This window comes from Perca fluviatilis, chromosome 12 (assembly GCF_010015445.1).
Source record: "Perca fluviatilis chromosome 12, GENO_Pfluv_1.0, whole genome shotgun sequence".
NCBI lineage: Eukaryota > Metazoa > Chordata > Actinopteri > Perciformes > Percidae > Perca > Perca fluviatilis.
The window spans coordinates 11,808,776-11,831,369 of record NC_053123.1 but is presented as its reverse complement, the minus strand read 5'-3'; the positions used below and the strand labels follow the sequence as shown (position 1 = coordinate 11,831,369).

At 39.1% G+C, this 22,594-nt stretch overlaps 1 protein-coding gene across 2 annotated transcripts in view; it reads right to left on the bottom strand.

Annotated features, from left to right (window-relative positions):
- Positions 1-22,594, bottom strand: part of asic4a (acid-sensing (proton-gated) ion channel family member 4a) — a 95,270-nt gene that overhangs the window by 7,235 nt on the left and 65,441 nt on the right. For both annotated transcript variants that reach the window (XM_039818676.1, XM_039818675.1), the window contains exons 2-5: positions 8,416-8,560; positions 7,911-8,038; positions 7,634-7,787; positions 1,465-1,518 (exon numbers count right to left, since the gene is read on the bottom strand). In XM_039818676.1, the coding sequence (XP_039674610.1) occupies positions 1,465-1,518; positions 7,634-7,787; positions 7,911-8,038; positions 8,416-8,560 (481 nt within the window). The remainder of the gene's footprint in view (positions 1-1,464; positions 1,519-7,633; positions 7,788-7,910; positions 8,039-8,415; positions 8,561-22,594) is intronic.

The window sequence follows — 22,594 nt, the reverse complement described above, 5'->3', positions numbered from 1 at the left end:
TTAGACTGCAGGTAACCATAGCAACAGTGCTTATGGCACATGTTACATTACCCGACAACGACAATTTAAACAGAAATTCCCTGTTTGCTTCAGTACGTGGCCATGATGTATAAGTACAAACAAGTACAATTGTGTGCTTATAGTGGGAAATGTATAATAATATAAAAAATAAAAAATAAAAGTACGTATGAGCTGATAGAGATGATAAGGCATTTTCTCTGTGTGTGTTTCGGTCCATTAATAAGAATTTTTGAAGGCTAAAATGTGTATTTTTATTTAGAAGGAGCACTCAGCATCATTAATTATCTAGTAATAAGTGTTTATCTCAGTTAGATGGGTAATGTTGAGGATGAACAAATCCATTAGAGCTTTTGAATGAACAATTGAACAGTTTGTAAAATCATTTAGTGGATAAAATGTCTTCTCCAGCATTGGTCTCTGCCATATAAGAAAAGAGACCAACAGACTGATAGCGTTCTTGATATATTAACAAAATGATGTGTTATTCTAACAGTGTTTAGAATACATAGTTTGTATAACAGTTATGCCATTTGTTCAGAGAATTGCTACAGTAAGGGCTCAGAATAACATACCTAGACTCACACTCAGTTAACTTACAGGGATTAATTGCTCTCACGTTAACAAATACATTTTCACAACCATAACTCTAAACAACACTATGTACACAGGAGAGTACATAGCTTTTCCCAATCTCTCTTTTTAAATTTGAAGACCAGAAGTCCGGACAAAAACACAGAGGGAGCACTGAAAGCAGTAATTTTGAATTGATGATTTATGTATTAAGTCTAACAATAAGGCCATGTGTATGCAGGAGCATGGCACATATATTCTTTGTCTGATATGGGAACAAAAACACCTTTACAATATAAATATATAAATGATATTCTAATGTATTAACTTTCATGATGGGCTAATGTATTCACCCTATTTGATTCAGGAATATGACCCACATGAATATGGAACACTCTTGTAAGATATATCTAAGATTTCTAAGAACCATATTTTAAATAGGGTTTGAATTCAGCAAAGAGAGACATAATTAAATTTCTGGCTTATTTGGCTGAAAAATGATAATTGTACTTATATGTCTGCCATAACCATGAAAAAGATCTTTTTGTTCTGCACTGTGATGCCTTTGAAACCAAGGCACCTTTGTTCAGCTGGAGGAGAGTGAGGTCGGACTCAGATTGGGGGATGCAGATATGCAGGAATGGAGAGTTGAGTTAATATTAAAAGTTCAACAATGGAGGCAGCACAGCCATCAAGCTATAAAGTGACTAAATCACAATGAGGAAAAGTAATTTCAAAATATCAAGTCTACCTCCAGGTATTTGTATTACAGAAAAAAAAAACATCCTTATCATATTTACTGAGTGTGTTTCCATTTCCCTTTGGGGGAATCTATTGTAATGAGAGAAGAAATGAAGGAAGATTGTTTCTTACCGAGTGCTTTGTCAACACAGTTGATTTTACTGGGAGGGCAGATATCTGCAGTTCCTGGAGAGGAGAACAGAAAATGAGTCTGATCAATCAGAAACAAAACGATCAGTGACCCGTGTCTGCTGCAATGAGGAACCGTGGCTTTGAACAACACTCCACAGTTTATTAGTCATCTTCAAATGAGGGCAGACACACAGAGGATGACTTACATTCACAGAGCATGGGCCTTCTTTGACGTCTGTCGTTGATTGCGCTGAGAAATGGAGCATGCTGGCTTCACCCATAACGCATATTCAGAAAGTCTTTAAAAACCAATCAATGAGTCATTTCTTTACAGACAAACATATTGCCCAGGACACTGATGAAAGGTTTTCATCAGCAGCATAATTAATTGACAGAGGTGTGTTTGTCTGTCCGTAAAATGTTCACAGGGTTAACGTTTTGTGAAAGTCTCCTTTCCAATCACTAAGAAATGTTAATTGATACACAGTGAAATAATGTCTAATGATCTAAGTGAGTCTATTCACACTTTTACCTCGTTCTGAACAGAGTTAGATTTATTCTGTCGTGGAGATAACCTGCAAAGATTTGAAACAAAATAAACCATCATTAAACTTTATTAATAAAGATTAATTTTTTTTTTTTTTTAAATCATCTTGTGTATTTTATTTCTTCAGAAATTTGGTGTGCAGAGGCAAAAGCTGTGCAGTGTCTCTGTATGCTGTTCACACGCTAAGAACAAGAAGAATTTAAAAGCCTTTATTTGGTGGTCATCCAAATATAGAAATAGGATGAAATACTAAAATATTAATCCCAAAAGAAAAACACAGATTTGCTTCTAAGCCTCGCAGTTCAGGAGTCATGAGAAAAAAATATATAAAATGCTTTATATAAATAGCCACCTCAAAAACTAATCACTTGTTCGGACACATTTTTGGAATCTGTAAAGTTGTTTTTGTGATATCCTGCTAACAAACACAGATGCATAAATGTGTCACCAAAAACAAGATCTACTCAGTGGAGGCAACAGCAAGAACGACATGAAAACAACATTAACAACAATATAATTCAGTGTCTTAAAATAAACATAAGCACACAAACAACATAAAAAGACAATTGAACTAGTACAAAAGACTGAAAAACTAGAAGCAACAGACCGTAAACAAATGTGGGATTATGTGAACACATGCTCAAGACAATTTTCTGGCATGTTAAGTAGACCTTTGCTGGATTATGTGAGTGAGTATGAGAAAGAAATGGATTACAAACATTTGTGCTGTTCTCTTAAAAGCAAACTATTAAAGTGAATAAAAAAAAATCTGAGCAACAAACTGTGAACTGCTGCTGTGGCTAGAGGACTGCTGGAGAAAAGAATTGATACTGTAAATTGTGTATGGCACTGTGGTCCGGCGTTTCAATGATACGGCACTGGGCTGCTACAGCACAGTACCATATCATTGAAACAAGGCAGTAAAAAGATTTTCAATTCACAAGTTGGCTTCACGCTCCCTTGGCGAGCTTTTGAACCGAATACACACCCTGCACCCTTATGAAGGAACTTCAGCAAACTTAATATGCAACCATAAATATTATTCACTATTGACAAGTGCAGTGAACTAATATGAGTTTCCTGATTGCTGACAGGAGCCCTCTTCTCAAGCCAGACTGGGCAAATGGCCTGGAAAAGCTTCCACATTTATTACATCTGATAAAAAATAAATATCATATCTGATGTAATACATCATTACAGAAAGCAAAATGGCTCTGCTGCTCTGTGAACAGCCCTCGCTATCTATTAATTCAAAGGTTTCCCACTCGATAGTCCTTTTTCATTCCTGTGATTGGTGAGATTGAGTTTGTTTCATAGGTTTGGATCTGACACCTTGAAGATGGGTTTGCAGGTGTGTGAGACTAAAAAACGTTGTGTGAAATCTATAAACTAAAGTAAGCTGTTTCCATAGTTTTCCCAAATTCATGAGTTCATTGCTCACAGCGTATTGCAACACAATCACGATCTTGTAGCGAAGTAGGTACTGTCCCCCTGCAGAGCACCCAACTGATTAAAAATGTGTCTGCGTCACAGCCTGTCGGGATCAAATGATTAGCTGTGATTTCTCTCTACAGATCAGACCACCACTTTGGTGCGGCCATAACAGACTGCCAATAAAATGTGTGACTGATATGTAAATGCATAACCTGAGAACCACAGTGTTTATCTTCTGGTGAAGAGCTTCCCTTTGTCAAAACTCAGTAATGCATCAGTTCTGGTTAAACTATTAGTACAACTTTTTTCTACCTTAAATGTCTCATACTGTGTTGTTTATTTACATAAACAGATTTCCTCATATTTGCCAAAAAAAGTTTGCGTTCAGTGACTCAGCTCTTTGACTTGATGCACCCTGGCCATGGCGGCGCACACACTGAGTAGCAAGCAAATTTTATATATGTCAATGGTAGCAAGTCTAAACAACTTATTTTGTGTTTTTGTGTCACTTTTGCAACATATCCCAGATCTGAACAGAGAAACTGTGTCAATTGTAGTACAAACTACTAGGCTTGTAGCGATGCGTCGATGTCAAATTTTTGCGTCGACGCTTCGGCACCATTGACATATGTTCGGCACAGCTCGCCACACACACGTGAGAGACCAAAACATTGCACAATGGAGAACGAAACAGCAACCTCCTCACATAATTCCCAACAATGCCCTGCAAAAAACCCAAATAAAATAAAAAGTCCTAAAAAACAGCTCGCCCTAAATCATCGAAGGTATGGGAATACTTCAAATTTAGTCCCAAACGTAAAAGGTGTCGTTATTTGCGCTCTTTGCCAAATGGAGTTGGCATACCACACCAGCACAACAGCAATGTGGGAGCATCTGAAACGGAGGCACCCCATTGTCACTCGTGAAGGAGACAATAACGTAATAACGTTGGCTAAATTTATTTCATGTTTGCGTAGTGTGTTGTGTTGCGCGGCTCGCGCGCCGGTGGTGCTAGCTAACTATCTTAGCTCTCCGTGCAGTTTGTTCGTGCTAGGCTGGTGCTAGGTTAGTAGCTAACGTTAACTAGCTACTGGCACCTAGACGGCTGTGTTTAGCTAACGTTAGTTATCATCTAATGTTGGCTTGAATCGTAGCTAGCTTACGGCTCCAGAACTTAGCTATCTATAGTAGCTAACGTTAGCTAACGTGAACGTTAGCTACTAACCTAGCAATAACAAACTGCACAGAGAGCTAAGATGCGTTGGTTAGCCTTGCACCACCAAAGTGCACATCTGCTAGATCTAGCTAACGGTAGCAAACAGATTGCAGTAGCTTTGTACAGGAGAGATTTATGTTGGGACTGTAAAACTGAATACAGGAATTTTATATTGTGTTAAACACTTTCAGGAATGTCTATACTGCACTGCACGATATTTTTTTGCACTACAACTTATTATTTTTTAGAGTTATGAGAGAGTTATGTTTGTACTGTAAAAGAGTAAACAGGCTGGCCTTTCATTTTGTATAACAGTAAAATAATTGTATTTATTTAATTTTGTGTAAAGCAGGAGATTTTTTGCTGTGCAAAACTGTTTAATAAAGTATATTAAGATTTTTTTTGGTATTTATTTGATAATTATGTTTTTTATTAATCGAGCAACAGAAAAATAAACGTTAAATTAATCGTCCAATTAGTCGTTAGATTAGTCGACTAATCGATAAAATAATCGCCCGATTAATCGTTTAATAAATAATCGTTTACCCCCAGCCCTACAAACTACTGTGACAAGTATCTACCTGACACACAGCTACATGTTGTGTCTTCTACAGTATGTGCTGTATTTGTGTCTGTTTGATCATCATTCTGCTCTGCTCATATCATCACATATTCATATCCATACAGTAGCTATTTTTTTCTTCATCTTAAAGGTCCAATATGTAATATTTGTACTGTAATAAATCCAAAAATGACACCAATGCCTCATCAGATATTAAGGAAACATGTTAAACTGAAATACATCTTTTGTAAATCTTTTCTGACAACAATGCTAATGTCAGTATTTTTTCTTTTTGAAATATACATTCCGTGATGGAATTTCTGTTTATGTTTTGATCTGTGTGTTGTTATCAACGGCCCAATTTGACAGCCAGGCCGGGTTGCCAGATATACCTGTAAAAACGTAAACCCAGCGCGCTACAGCTGTAACGTTGTTACAGCCATGAAAGCAGCTAACAAACGAACAGGATCAACGGAGATAGATTCTACCCGACCTAAAAAAAAAAGTAAACGGCATGTTTCTAACAGTTGCGTGACTAGAGACGTAACAACCCCCTGGTAAATATTGGAGATGTATTTGAAAGATGGAGACAGCTTAGATCCCAAAAGGACGCAGAATTGGCTTATTTCCTCCTGAACAGGTAAGCATTTGCTTCAGGCTAATTTATCACAGCTACTAGGGACGGGCATTTTATGTCATTTCAACATTTGTGTACTCGCATTGAATTATATAGCTAGAGTACCCGAGTTGGTTACTCGCAAAAACAATTGAGACACAGCCAGTAAAGTGATCCCGACTGGTCCTGGCTAACGCCGCCATGCTAACCCTGCTAACGTTACCGGGAGGACCAGGCAAGCGGGCCATGGCTGTTTACAGCGTGTAGTTCAGCAGCTGGAGCCGACAACGGTGAGTTATTTTAAGCCATGAGAGGGGGGCTGTAAATCGGAAAGAGAGGACTATGAGTTTACAGTGTGTTTAGCGATTGTTGCCGTAATTCTAAGCCAATGAAGTGTGTTCCGTCGGCAAGGTAGCTAGTGGTATTTTTAGCGTTTCGTATTGTAATTCTAAGCTGAGGCCGTGTGCCTGACTGGTGTGTGGAGAGGACGGTGAGGTTTTTGTGTTTTTAGCGGTTCATACTGTAATTTTAAGCCGAAAAAGTGTGTCTGTCAGTTGGTTACAGAGCTCCGCGTCGTGTATATATCTATGGCTCCGCGTAAGCACGGGCTTTTATGACTGTCGATATAGCCAGCATAACGTTAGCTACTCCGCTGTGCTGTGGAGTAATGTCTGGCTATGTGAGACAAGCATCTAACGTTAGCTACTCTGCTGTGCTGTGAAGTAATGTCTGGCTATGTGAGAAAAGCGTCTAGCAACATTGTTGTGAATGCTGCGGTCTCAGCCTGGCAACCCCCGTGAACTTCGAGTCTGGGCAGGAGGGGGCGGGGGAAACGACTGTCCAGTATTTTTAATTGGTAGTGCAGTAACTATTTTAACCGCTAGCTGCCAGTATTACATACAATATTACATATTGCACCTTTAAATATGTCCTTAAAAGGATTACAAAAAGAAGAAAACACTCCATATGAATCATAAAACAACACAAAATCCTTTGTGCCACATCTTTGTAATCAGAAGAGATTTTAAATTGATTGTGTGTTCGAGGCAATCTCTCCTTGTGTAAGTCAATGCTAAATGAATCCTCTATAAAGGAGTCCTAAGAGCTGTTTGCAAACCATCTACCAGCGGAAACAACCAGGAGAACAACCAGGACTGATACAAAATAGGCTAATTAATCAAAAATAAGTAATGAGTCCCACACAGCACCCAACAGAACAAGCCCCAAACAGATGAGATGTATGAACAAATGGATCCAAAAGTCATCCAGAATTTCATGTAGTGAAAGTGAAGAGTCCCTGTCTAGAGAGCTGCCAGTGCTGCTGAAGAGCATTCCACTCCAGATATCAAGCATCAAGGTCAGACATGTGGCAGCCAAAATTATATCTGTGCTGGAATTATTCAAGTGGGCAAAAAAATGATGACTTGTTTTGCACAATGGGTCATCTAAAGGATACAAATACTGGGCTGGCTGTTTTTTCAATCACGCTAGACCAAAAAATTTTAAATAAATACTTGAAAATACTAACTCTGTTGGAATATTTTATACTTTTGATGTTCCTATTGTGAGTTGTGTTACCTTATATATGCTATGCCATGACTTTGAAGTTACCACATAACATGAAAAGGATTTGTGTTGGTGTGTTTCTAAGTTACAATACATTTTGTTCTTAGTTTAGTTATCAGTTTTTACATTCTAATTACTAATTATGGCTGCATTTGTAATTTATGCGCACAAATTATTCTGCCACCTGCTCATTATTCTGTTTAAATGTGAAGTAGGGGGTGATCTTACCGGGCATGTGCACCATCCTGCAGCTGCACACTCGCAGGACCTCGTTGGTCTCGCAGAGCAAGCGACAGGCACTGATGCTGTATGTGTCGTACCCCGGGATCTTCTCTTTGCTGGTGGAGCGGCAGTTCCCCCAGGGCTGGGGCAGGTAGGTCAGCTAAGCACACAGAGATTTATTAGACCCCAGTATGAACCACCAGGGGCAAACGGTTGCACAAAGAAGAGTAATCTGTTGGGGGAAGGGAAACAGGGACGGTGGGCTGTGATGAAGAAGACCTACCCTCTGCTCCTGACATGAAACAAAGGTCTGGAAGCCCGGAGAGACGCCGAAGCCCAGCTGGTGGATGTAGGGAGGCTCGTCCTGACTGTGGATCTGAACTCGGATGCCGGCCTCCAGGGACGTCTCATCTTCAGAATGAAACAGAGAACAAAGCATTGCAAAGGATAAGTACAAGGTAATTTCAGATGGCTGCCTCATCTGACAGCTTGGACTCAGTTTGATGCTAACCGCAAACCATATTTCAGTCATGTTTGAAAAACACGGCAGTAGAGATTAATATTATGTGGCAACTACAATGGGAACACAAATCTGAGATAGTGTATTGTGTTCAGGAATTTCCTCCTACAAATCACATTTTCCCGGTTGCAGGAATGCAATTACAAAATGCATTATTTACAGTACGTGACCCAGAGAAATGGGTGCAGGCTATTTTAAAGCCCAGCAGAGGTATCTCATGCTGTAACATATGATGGGATTACATTGGACAAATAGTGTTGAGGCTTACTTGTCTCTCTCCAGATGGGCAGATACTCATCCTGCTGGATATCCAACATGATCTCCAGCCCATTCCCCATTCCGCCCTGTTTGCTTTTCCTGGATGTCGTCTTGTTGCCATTAAAAGTGTAGCATTTCCCATATCTGGTGTAAACCTGGAAGAGAATAGATTCCTATCATGAACATGACAAAGTCCACACACTGGCTGTGACAAGACCATACTTGTGGTGCATTGCAATGAAGGCAGAGATATGGAAAAATAAATAAATAAACAAGCTGAGTGTCTGCTTGGGCAAGTTACTGAATTATATCCACAAACCTCTGGATGCAGTCTGCTGGCTCAGTCCCTCATGGACTTTGTTAAGCTGTATTTGAATGAATTCCCAACACCCACCACACAAACTCTGCACAATGCTGCTCAGTAGTACTATCATCCCTCTGAAATATCAAATGGCATGAGAGATTCTTTAATCTTCCTTCAAAAGAAAACAAAAGACAATAAGAGAGGCATCACGTCACCACCTATCAGAGGAGCTGTCTCTGTGGGGAACACATCATCTCTTTGTTTGTGTTTTTCATCAAACTGCAACAGATCATTTATCTGGTATCTCCTGTGAGATTTAAAGGGGCAATCTGTGATCTATATGGAAACAAAAAGGTACTGTAGATTCACCAACAAAATCCAAATTAAAGGATGGTAATATGCCATCACTCCTAAAATGATTGACAGGTATTTTAATAAACAGACTTAAACCACACAACACATCTCAGTTATTACTATTTTTGATCCTGATTTGTGTATTTTAGCCCTTCAATAAGGGCAAAAGTGTAAGGGATGGGATACATTTACTAAATGTATCCCTGAGTTAGGGTTACATTTGCTAAACACGTTGATAAGTCCCCATTCTGAAATCCTTTAAAAAATCATATCAGGGTCGTCATCTCTCATTTTTTGTAATCGTATGAATATTAAGCGCACTGCAATACAAAAACGTTTTTTCTTTATTTACATGTCCTTCACATGGATCAACTGGTGCGGGTGTTGACATTTTAGCACAATACCATGTATAAACCCATCAAGTCCATATTTAAAGACCCATTAACAACATTCTCATTTTAAAACAAGTTAGCTTAGTTATCCTAGCAGCTGATGAAATCTGCTGGCAAAAGTTGTCATTTCAGCAGATAACATTGACGATTGGTGGCTAGAAATAAAAAGCCTGCTTTTGTATTACTAAGAATTTTAAGAGGTACATCTGCAACCGTTTCCTCTGCCATGCGAGAATGGAAAGCTCGACAGGCTTAGCAGCTATAACTAAGAGAGTCGGGGCATGGCGAGCTGCCATTAGATGTTGGCAAATATGTAGGTAAAAAAAAAAGGTCAGTCAAATCAGATTACTTTTTTTAATTTATTATTATTTAGATGTTTTTTGAAACTGCTAAAACACGTAAGACTGCAAAAAATAAGTTTTGGCTGGCTTTAAAGCTAAAAGGCTTTTGAGAATGAAATGATGGATTCAAACAGCATCAGAGTTATAAGCCTTGTCATCATTAGAGTACAGCTTTCGCTTCTAAATTTCACACATTTATAATACATCCTATTACATCTTTCCACAGAGCAAAACAAAGAGTCATCTATTGGAATAATTTTGTCCAAACATCAAATAAAAGAGGACAGTGGTGAAAGTATAAAGCGGGAAAAATCACATTGCAGGGGAGGTCAACCACCAAGTCGCTGGAGAAATGGCAGTGAAATAACAATCAAGCTGAATAGATGGCAGACGTATCATTATAGAGACACTGCGACAGTCCCAGCATTCTCCAAAACAACGTCATCTGTGTTCTGACTTTGATATCAGCTTGATCCACCTAATGAGTGCTGTGATGTCTAAATAAGGGATGCTGGTGGAACAACAGACACTCTCATTTACAGACCACTGGGTGTATTCACATCTGAGAAGGTTGAACAACAAATCAAAGCCACGGTTGTGTGGTTCAGTCCTGGAACAGTGGCAATTTAGCAATATCCACAACAGTGATTAGAGCAAGAAATGAGTACCATTTACAAAAACGTGGTCTTTAGAAGGAGAGCTGTATTTTACGCAATAATAGACTCAGGCTTTTGATCTGTGTGTGTGTGTGTGTGTGTGTGAATACATGTTTGTAATGAGTGTGCTTTCGAATGTATTACGAATGGTAACCTTCAAAGTGAGTCTTAGTTGAGAATTCAGAGAAATGGCTGGCAGAATCACAGATCTCAGTTTGGGCTCATGTGTTGTACAAAGGGTGAAAATGTGTTAATTCTGATGGCCAATCTGCATTCCTCTGTAAATGGCAGCAACTTTCTAGCCAGTGTGATTAGAAAATGGGAGGTGGCAAAATGGGGTCCAGGACCGGGAAGGAGTATTCAAGTGTGAATTTTGACTGACATGTGCTATTAGGTTGAAATGGTTTAATCTCTATTTGGCTGGTGCGGAGCAGTTGCGGAGGTAAGCTGCACTTATCATTGATCCTTCCTCCCGTTCGTTGACACACTTAAGCCTCGGCAGGCAGACTTTATCTGATGGAGCAGGCATCAGAGGCAAAGGAGGATTTCACTTTAGAAATGCTCAAAACACTCCGACCAAGTGCCTGGGTTCCGCTCCAAAACTTTGGGCTCTGGAGGACGCCAGTGCGTTCACAAATGATGTCCCCAGAGAGTACGGCAAAGTTTTCCCATCATCTCACCCAGGAAATGGTTGTTGGCAGAGCTTACACTGGTTTATTTCTCTGTCTCTGAACCCCCCACTCTTCTCTTCCTGCATCTGCAATGTGATTGATGGAACATTTTTCTCTTCTTACATCTTGCACCAAATTTAGCAAAGGTAACAGGGCAGACTTGGGCAATTCCCAAGTGGGGACTTGGCACTGCTGTTGACAAGCTGAAACAAAGCAGCAGCATGGCAGTTACAAACCAAATGAAAAGAGGTTTTGTACTCCTCTGAGTGACTCAAGTTGTTTACAAGAGCTAATTATTGCGGCACTTAATGTAGCATGGTTCACTTTGTTGTCATTCGGATGTCTAAAACAATATCACTCCATTCAACAGACTTTTAGATAGTAATGGAAAATCGAACCAAACGTTTTTCAGTTCTGTACTATTCTGTGAGTTAGGTCTGAACACAAACGTGAAACTCTCTAACACACTAATACACTTAATATGTTTTAATCCCATGTTGTTCTGTTATGTATGTGCTGTATTTTAACAATATATATTATTCTGTTTCTCCATATTTTAATTTGCTTATTCAAGGCTGGAATACCTACTGGGCAATCTGGCCCAGGGCCCCATAACCTCAGGCCCCATGTTCACTGTGTAGCAATTAGCTTGAATAATTGATAATTTGTTTGGTAGTGTATGCACCACTAAAAAGTAATATAAACCTAGAATAAGAAGGGCTTTAGAGGGCTATAATTAATATTCCTATTTTAATAATGGACCATATAACTAATTGTATATGATAGGACTCGCTAGGTCACTGGACCCTGAAAACAAATTAGCAAAATGGAATTTTATCATTTACACTTGTGCTTTTCCACAGTGACATGTCAAAAAGCCCTATTGTTTTGGTTTTACGGCCTGCAACTGTACTGTTTGGATTCAGTCTCAACACTCTCTAGTGTTATTTTTCGGCTGCGGACAACTCCAAAAACCCACTGAACCTGACAAAGTTAGTGTATAGCTGGTGACCATAGTGGAACATTCAGCAGATATTTTTCACAGGAGTTGGTGGAGACCAAGACAGAGCATGTGGTCACACACATGACGCTAAATAAATGCTCATGTTGTTACATATCTGATGAATAAAGAAAAAGGCAATGATTATGCTAAAAAGGTTGCCATAACAACTGTATAAGGTTGTAATATGTCAACGTTGCTTACAGCTTGTTTCTGCTGCTCCCGAGTGGCCAAACAAATCAGGTAATGCTGGTTTAAGGTCTTGCATTTTTACCTTATTATGATGCTTACAGAGGGATCATGTGTCAAAATGTAATTCTAACCCAGTTTATTAGTAAATAAATTTGTGGTTGAATGAAATTACCACAAACCAACTTACACAGCAAACCTGGAGAATGACAGTATTTCAGAATAAGAGTATTTGCAGGTTTTTGGGTCTCTGTGTAGTATACATGATGCCCACTTAACAGAATACATACATATAATGCAAAGACAGTGGGAAGAACAAGGGGGGGTGAGCCCACTTGACTAGACGGTAAAGTATAAACGCCTTAAGATGGAGCCCTCATCTAGCCTATAGCAGCAACATACTTTGGAAAAATGCCCAACTTCCAACTTCATGTCATTTGCATATACTGTACTGTATTTTACCAACTATAGCCTAATTATATTAAATGTCAATTCATCATGTGTCTTTTGCCAGTGTTTTTTTTTATTTCAAAGTGCCTTGTTTCATTTTCTGTCTCTCCATGCTAAATGCATTAAGAGACCAACCCCTTACCATGTAATTCATAAGCTCTCGTGGGGAAAACCCTTTAACACCCTCGTTATGGCCTATTCTGATAGTCCCACGGCACTTTTCCTTTTAAATAACCTGCAGGAATCACTTTAGTGCTTCTCCGGAGGACATCCATTTCCAGGGAGGCTGCGTGTCATCGGGTAGCTCTCCGAATATGAAGAAGAAGGATTTGAATTAATTTACGGAGGGTGGTGGAATATGCCAGAGCACTGATTGGCAGTTGAAACCATTAAGGCTGGCTCATGCAGGTTTAAGGTTGAGACAGAACGTTCTTTGATTTAATGGCTTCATTACAACCTCCCAGCAAAAAAAAAACTCAAATCACAATGTGACATGAACTGAATATTTACATGGTATTACTGAATGTTTTCACAACGGTGTATGCAACAGGGCTGCCAGTCAAATTTACTACACTGCAAAAATCTCTCTCTCACAAAGTTATTTTATCCACGATTAACTTTTCAAAACTGTGGTGATGCAACCATTAATCATTCATTTTGTTTCAATAATTTTCTTTTTCTAATTCTAGTGAAGTGGTTATTCTGTTATTCTTGTTTGAAGAAACTTGGTATAAGGGAAACTGCACTGTGAGCAAATGGAACTGGTCTTATCCTATTGGCAGACATGTTGTCTTGCTGTAAAACAAAAACACCCAATATGAGACAAAATGACACATACACAGGGATAGGAAAATGGACAAAATGTAATATATACACACGCCGTTTGCATGAGGGATCTGTTTGACAGTAAACATGCTTTACTTTTCTGCCATACAGTCAAGGAATTAAAAAGTCTAAATGTTTGACTACATTCACACCGCAGCTAGAAGTGTCCCAGTTCACATTATTATGGACTACATGGATAGATGATATATGCTGTTTGTTTTTTATTGCTCAATCGTCCCTTTTAAACAAGCAGCCAAATACATAAATCAGCACTGTCATGTCAATGCATAAATCTTACATAATGCATCTGAGACAAAAAGTACTGAAGACACCTCAAGTCGCTCAAAACTGTTGTTGTATAAGAGGATGTGATGACGAAGAGAACATGATGTCTTAATCTTAGGTCCCTCTAAACAGAAAAAGTCTTAAAATAAACATGTTTTGCTGTATTTCTTCCTTTTACCCTTGCACTTGATACTCCCATTTGTTTCCCGGATACAAAACTTCACTCTATGAAATGACTGTTTCCCTCTCACACTCTCAATACAGACAGAGAAAAAACAAAAAGACACATAAAGAACAATGGAGGGCCATACCGTAAGGCAACAATTATCAGCCTATGATCTTCTGTTAAACAACAAAAGAAGTAGAGGGGAAAAAAAGATGATCTTCACATCACCATGAAAAGAAAAAAGCCCTCGGACCCTCTTATGGGGTGGACTAAACATTAGCAACACCTTTCATTATAAAACAGTCGACAACATCACTATCCACAGCCTTATAAATGGCCATAGAGTGGACTAAAAACCTGACACAGTGACAACAAAAGCTGATTTATGAGCTTCATTAAGATAGGGCGTATTACAGTGCTATTGCATTGCATTAGATTTGACACAAACTGCTAACTCAGTGTATTTTCTTAATTTATCCGAGACTCAACACAAAAATCCCTTTAACGATCTGCCTCTACTGTGACAGAACCTTCAGGAGTCTTCAGAAATCATGGACAAGGCTAAAGGCAGGGCTGCAGACATTCTAACCATTTTTTATTTAGCTCAAGATTAGAAAAGAAAAATGATAGTGATGTGTTAACTCAGCGGCCATGTTTGCAAAAACTGACAAGAAGTGATAAGAACTCATTGCTAAATCTTTCTTCTTCTCATGCACCACGGTTAAGCTGCATAATTCATAAATAATCCTCAATCAAATGTCAGGCAGATTACTTTTATCCTAGGTCAGTGCATTGAGATCTCGACAACAGTGGGGAGTAAATACAAATCTAGCTAACATCATAAACTCCCTAATATACCCCCCCCCCCTTCTTTCTGATATATTCGGTGACTAACAGTTTGGCTAAACAGAGGAGAGGCTCAAACATGAAACATAAACAGTGCAGACTGGAATGTGAAGCACACAAGTTTTGCACCATTAACCTCCATCTCAATGTCGGCACCAGGAACGCAGCTTTGGATTGCCATTCAACACGTTACAGTTATTCTGTATCAATTCCGACCTTCATTTCACAACCGAGTTCCGAGATCTCAAATACACAGTAGTTTAATACAGTCATTCAAGTGAGGTAAATACTGTGTAATCAGCAGTTGTCATCATGGTTGGTATTAACTCTGCAGTTAGGCAAAATTACACGTTTAATAAATGTGGTCATTTCCACAAACTGTCAAAAGAAATTTAAATGAAGGCTGGGTATAATGAGTGTTCCCGGCAGACCTTCTAATTAATAAGAAGAAAAGCAAATGTCACCTTTTCTGATTATTCACTGACCCACAGTGTTCATGATCAAACACTGAGGTAGGTACAAGGTGGGGAATTTACTTGATCATTTTAAGTAGTGTCTCTATTCATTTTTGCTCTCCCGTTTGACTAAATACCATACATTAAAATAATGATCTCCGATATATAAACCTGCAGGGCTTGTTTCAGTCATTAGTGTAGGAGTTCTGACTCATCTCTCCTCTGCCTTTGCTGCCCTCTTTCTTGTTTCCTCCGACAGAGCATCAAAAATAAGTGGAGCACCAAAGTCAGAACAGTGCACTCAGCAAACCTCTCTCTCTTCAAATGTTAGTATTCCAAAAAAAAAAAATTGTCTTCCCCCCACCCCCTACCCCATGCTGCTATTCCCCGCATATCCGAGCATACTCAGCTAATGGAGCAGGGAGAGATGCTCTTGAAAGAGAGGTTGAAAATGGACAGGCTCTCCAGCACAATACGGCAACTCACAAATAGAACAGTCCACGACATGCAGCACTCTCAAGAGATGTGAAAGCTTTCTTTGAGTACAGTCTGCACTAACAACACGGCCATGGGCCCATAAAGGTGCTGTTTTATAAATGAGATTAGAAACTACTGTCATAATGGGGATAATTCATCTGGATCACCACAGTGAGACAGATCCCTAATCAGTCCTTATGTGTAATTGAGATTAATCATTTCCTGCAGCGAGAGCTTGTGCCTGGGTCTAACCAAAATGGTAATAATTCTTGACCTTAAGAGTCCAACAGAACAGCGCCTTTTAATTATGCTCCATATGGAACAATAGTTCTCATTATCCATTTATCTACATTATGTAAAATGAGTCAACCTGGATGGCTATTTTCAGGTCAAAGTGTCTTCAATCCACTAGATAATAGCTCGAAAAACTGTTCTGACAACATATCATTGTATATAATCCCTGGCATATTTTGAGTTCTGTCAAACTCTGTTTCATCTGAGACATTCAGGACTCTCCCTGTCAAACCTTACAGCGCCTCTGGTTAAGCTATGGTTATTTCTTGGCCTATGGTGGTTTAGGAACAATTTCAGGCTATTTATTCCACTCCAGCGCTCGAGGTCATGGCTCAGAAGGGAGGAGTTGAGTACAGTCATGCTGAATGTATGAGCTAATGGGGCTCTCAAGATAGCAAAGAAGCATATTGCCGCTATACATGAGCCAAGTATGCTTCCCTTTTCCACTTCACCTCATTTTGCCCACAGTTCTGATCAGTCATTCAGTATGGTCCGCACTGATACAGCTAAGGAGAAATCTGCCCTGGGCACTGCGCCGGCAAACAGTCCCGCCTTAGGCATTTGTCTAACTGTCGACTTTGTTTTTCTGCAGTCATTTAGATATTCAGGTTTAATTAAGGTACCTCTGTCATTAACACAGGATTTCATTTCCTAAGCTCTCAATCTCGCAACACTCTCTGCTTCTCCCAGACTCTGGCACCCACTCCAAAACACGAACACTCCCACCCAACTGCCACTGAAGAAACACCGTCACAGTTCCCTGGCCAAACTTTTATTTAGTATTCATCATAACCAAGACACCTGCTTGGTTGTTTTTCTTTCCCAGGGAACTCTGGGGAAATGATATCTGTTGGATTGGAGCCACATGTTAGGGTTGATGAAACTGCCGAAGAGGAAAAGCAGGATCTACTATCTCTTGACATGAATCATCAATATAAAATATGATGTCCCTTCAGGGATATGAGAGTTACAGATGCAAATAAATATCAGCTGCTAGCTCTTGTCATTTTGTGACAAGTTATTCATAACTGAGCATGTATCAGCATAAACAAATGCATGTGATTGACAGTATTTTATTAAATGCAGCTGCTGCATGAGATAATCATAAATACATGTTTTGTGTTCTCCTCTTACCCGTGTAACATGTAATGTCTTGGGACTCCTAATGACATGCAACACTTGCTTTATTCACAAGATGGTGCAATAAGTGAACTTACTTTCCCACTTACTGACTCACTTATCCAAACCTTAGCCTTTTGGTGAGCACAACAGTGAAACAATATTTGTCTCTCAACTGTGTAACATTTATGAGCGTGGGGATTCATGTTTTTCATGCTTCATAAATCATCCAAGTAAACAAGTCTGATTAGTGTTGTTGCTCAGGCGAAAGAGCTTGTTTTGAGTCAAAAGCAGATCTCACAGTCCATTAGACTAAGCTGGATCTAAAGCCAGAGCCCAAGGAAGTTTGGCAGACACAGAGGTTTAAACTGCACACCTAAACACGTCCAGTTTAATTTGGCTTCTAATCACAGTCCTCTCAAATGGCTTTGAGTTAAAGAAGGAGATAATGCAGCAGTGGAACAAAGCACCAGCAGATCCAACAGGAATGGAAAACCTCACATCCTGTCCTTGACTGACTCTGATCAAAGTCACAGTGAGAAAATATTTTACAGGACAAAATGCCCATATTTCTGCACAGTGTATCTGCAGGGGACTGATAGAATGGATGATTCATTAATTATAATTCAGGTGGTGACATTTCTGGCATTATAAACTCAATGTCTTGTGTTTATTCTAGTTTGAAACAAAAACGCCACAAGCCTATTCAAGCACGCACGCACACACACGCACGCACGCACGCACACCATACAAATGAGCGACCAGCATCACATTTCACTTATGAAAGCCACACACCCTCGCAAACAAAGCACCTTTATCACTCTACAGTATAATTATTGCAGCATTTTGCACAGTGACATATCACTTCCTCACTATACATTCTGTTGGATCTCTCATTAGTTAGTTTACACGTTGCTTGTCTGTCTCTCTGTGCCTGAGGTTCATGTATCACTGTTGTTGCATCTCCTACTGTTTGCCAATGGCGGTCGATAAAGATTATAGATGATTTGATGCCCCTTTAATACCAGGTTATTAAGAGTAAGAGCAGAGGACCACTCTAATCCCTGTCTGCACATCAAAGACAGGCCAGATATCTGGCCTGCTATTAAACAAGTGGCTGGATGCCACCTGCCCAGATGTTTGGCATGTGGACCCCAGTTCTGCCAAATGGGAATCATAAGACTGCAGGATGCCTTCCAGGAAGCATCTGAGGCTCCAAAACTTCAAGGACAAGCCTGCGGTCAAAATGTTAAAAACATTTTTTACATTTTTATATTTATCTATCAATGCTTTTATGTTTGCCACACGTATGTATGCAGTTCAATGTCCATTTAGAGGTTTCATAAAACATTCTTCAAAAGACAAATTTCACATCTAGCTAACAAAGTTATTGCATTTGGTTCAGACACCTTTAGAAGTTGATGACACAGCTGCCTGACTTTTACATTTTAATTTTCTATGAACATAACAGGCACTTTTGATATCCTGCATCAGAGGCCAAAAAGCTCAGTGTGGATTAGAAAGAGTTGATGTTGGGCTCTGCATATCCCACAGTCGTGACAATCCCAGGCCTGCTGCATGGGCTCTGACTGTCAGTTAAAGAACTTGCCTGTGATAGGGCCTCAAAATATTGGAAGGCTTCCTGTGGTTACAGCCCTGCCTGTCAATGTGCATTTGATCTCCTTGGAGTTTACTCACACTGAAGCTGTTTATTGTTATTTACAGCCAAAGCCTCAGAGTGAGTCTGCGCCATTGTACACTCGGCCGAACGGTGGTGGCGGACCAGATGATCGTTGCCATTATGTTTACCATTATTGAAACACATTACTCACGGTCACAATAAGAGCAGAGACAATGGGGAAACATAAATGCTACATTCAACCACGTACAGAGGTCACAAGACCGTTTTGTCAGCAACTCTTGTGCGACAATTTCACACTGTAGTCCAAATCACACAGAAGATACATGAATGCAAAAGTCTGCCATATCATATGAATTATGAAACCTAAAGAGATGTTGGTCATTTCCAGATCCTGATCCCGACCTTCACTCTAGTGTCATTATTATTTCAGTTTTTTGTTTTGTTTTAGTTAAATGTCTTGTCAGCTACTGGATGGATTGCAATTACATTTGGTACAGATGTCCACAGTGCCCAGAGGATTTATTCTAAGGACTTTGGTCATTCGCAACACTTTGATTTATGACCAAATATCGTCAAAATTAATGACAATCCCATCAGCCTCATTTGTGCTAATTACCCAATATGAGCATGATAAAAAGCTAAACAAAGATGGTACCAGTGATTGATGGAAACACTAATGATGATTAAATGGTACAAAAATGATAACCAATACCATACTGTATATATTTTAGATAATCTATGCTTAAATGTTTAAAAAAATATAAATGTAAATATTATTTTCTTTACATTTTTAACATTTGCAGAAATAGGACAAGAGTACATTTGTTGGTGTCTTTGCAAAGGCATACAACTGAAACTGATATATATATATATATATATTTTTTTTTTCTTCACAAAATAACAGAACAATATTTTTGTCACTATTACCAGATAAATAATTGTATTTGTCATCTATGTGTTTCTATCTAGGAGACACGACATTAATACATTTATTTTTCCTTCTGTGTCACAGGTGAATAAGGCTTCAACATTTATAATATGAAAATATCAAGCACATGCATTTTTTAACACACATTTGCTCTATGCGGATGAATCTGTGTCAAATCAATTTCAAAGGTGCTACCCTCGACTTTGACCTTGTTGTGAGCTGCTCAGATTGTGACAGAGTTCCATTAACACAACTCAGAGCAATTTCGTAGCATTTTACAGACACAAAGCCAACCTCGATGCTTCCAGTGATGAGCACTTTTTCAGGCAGAAAGTGAGATGATATAATGCAAACACTTTACATATATATCATATCTAGAAAAATCAGTGCATTTCAAATAATCATCAGGCTATTTAAATTTCAATGCTTTAATAGATTTTTAGGGTCATGAGTGAATAAATACAATTAATTTCTGTTTTGCATCTTGATATTAGATCATAAAGTATGCAGGGCTATAACTCTTCCTCGAACACACACGCATACACACACACACACACACACACACACACACACACACACACACACACACACACACACACACACACACACACACACACACACACACACACACACACAATATCAACTCTACTTCCTGAAGGTGGAGAGCAGCTGCAGTGTGTTTCTCCTTGTATTCTGCCTCTAGAGCATGTCATATAAGTTAGATTGCCGTCAGGCACTAAAAACGCATGACCTATTATAACAAACAACAAAGCTGTAAACCAAAAAGAATTGTGACTTCTGCAACTCTTCTCAAGATCTATAATTCACTTTGACAGATGTCAGAAACGGAGCATGTTTATTTTATCCGCACTGTGACAACAGGCTGCAAAATATTCCTCTGAAAACATCAGAGGCCTTATCATCCTGCAGTCTGTGAATTCTGTGCTGTGCATGATTTATCATTAGCGAGCAGTGACACCTTTCAGATGAGTAAATTAGGATAACAAAGCCCCATGCATCAGAGACTTTTCACTGTGACGAAAGAGGGAAGGCCCACCCGACTCTCCACAAGGCTCTCTATGCGTATCTGTCAATTAGTCTATAGACATTTTAAACATGAGCAGCTGACTGTAAGTGAATGACAGTAAGTGCAACACAGAAGAGCAAGCCTACTGTTTGCACTCATACACCTCTCAGCATAATCACATTGGTTGTCATCATAGCTTGAACAGTAAGTCAAGACTTCCTTTCTAAACTGACTCCGGCAAAATTTCACAGATGAAAAACAGTCAAAGTGGAATTTTTTCCTGAAAGAAACAGAAAAAGAAAGCAGTGTTCCAGTGAAATGAAATGAGTATGGTTTTGTCTCAGTGACTTAGTCTGATAAAATTCTGTTCACTGTCTTTCCGCTACACCAAACAGCGGCAAACAGAATGTCTCTAACTGATTGGCACGGCAGTCAATACATCAGCGTGTGCATTGGGATGAAGAAATCAATGTCAGTGCATTCTCATGCCTCCTCCATCTCTGCCAGCAGGCTCTCATATAGGGATGGAAAGCCATCAACTGAACCTACCCAAAGGGGATAGCGCACACCCGATATTGATATTTGAAGGGTTGCCTTGATGCCAAGAAAGGCCCTTGTAAAAGCCATGGTAAAGGATTACCCAAGCAAGCATGTCCTCCTTCAGCGCAGCCGAGAACACTAGTTTCCACCCTTGGTACCGTTTTGAAGGGTCATTTTTAAACACAGCGAGGGATGAAACAAACAACAAGAGAAGCTAGGAGGAACCATCCATCACTCCTACTTGGTTCTACCCTGCTGTTTGTTGAGCTGGAGATAAAGCTGGCCTTATCTTTAATTAAGCTTGATCAAACATTGTTAAGGACCAATCTGTAATGCTAAACAAAACAAACAAAGAGAGGCCTGGGTCACGGCACTTTTTTTTTTATTGTCGAATTGACTGATAGAAAATTGTGGGATTATTATGCTGCGATGATGGGTATTTATGCAATAGTCTGCAGCACTGTATCAATTACACTGATAAAAAATGTGCTTAAGGTTATTATGGCTGTAAAACTACAGTCATATCCATATCATTAGTATTAGCCATAATATTACTGCTGCATCAATACAGACTTTCCTTATTTATGTAGATCAAAATCTAATAATCCAGTAATAACCAATTCACATAATGTTAACACACTGTATAAAGTTTAATTTTTACATTCACTCTCACTAAAGTCAGTTGTGATTTTCACTGTATTGACAATACAGAGAGCAGAATATGTGCTGTACTTCTATGTCAGCTGAGAGGTTTTTGTTGAGGTTTGGGGGTTGTTGCATGCAGTTTAGCAGATAAGATTGATGTGCCACTGCTCTGCCAAACGGACAATGTAATTAAAATCAGGCAACCATGGTCTGTACCATAACTGAGGCACATGTGGCCAGGTCCTTCTTTTCAGGTAACTTTGTTGAGTACACTGACACATTCTAAATTGTTTTGTTTCTACAAGAAGACACTTATTGTTTCACAGCCTGTTATATATGGGAATACATATCTGTTTTCAACATTTATAATCAAATAGCTCCTTAAAGTACATTTGAACCCATGTTAAATGCTCATGTTTTGAGTGATTTTTATCAATTGTTTAGTTAGTCAGCTAATATGAAGTAAAAGGGTCAGGAGGTTTTAGATTTCAAAATTTGTGGAACATATTTTTTTCCCCAATACATCAAAAAATCTACAAAACCAGACTCAATAAAACCAGTGTGTAGCCCACTGTGGGGAAAA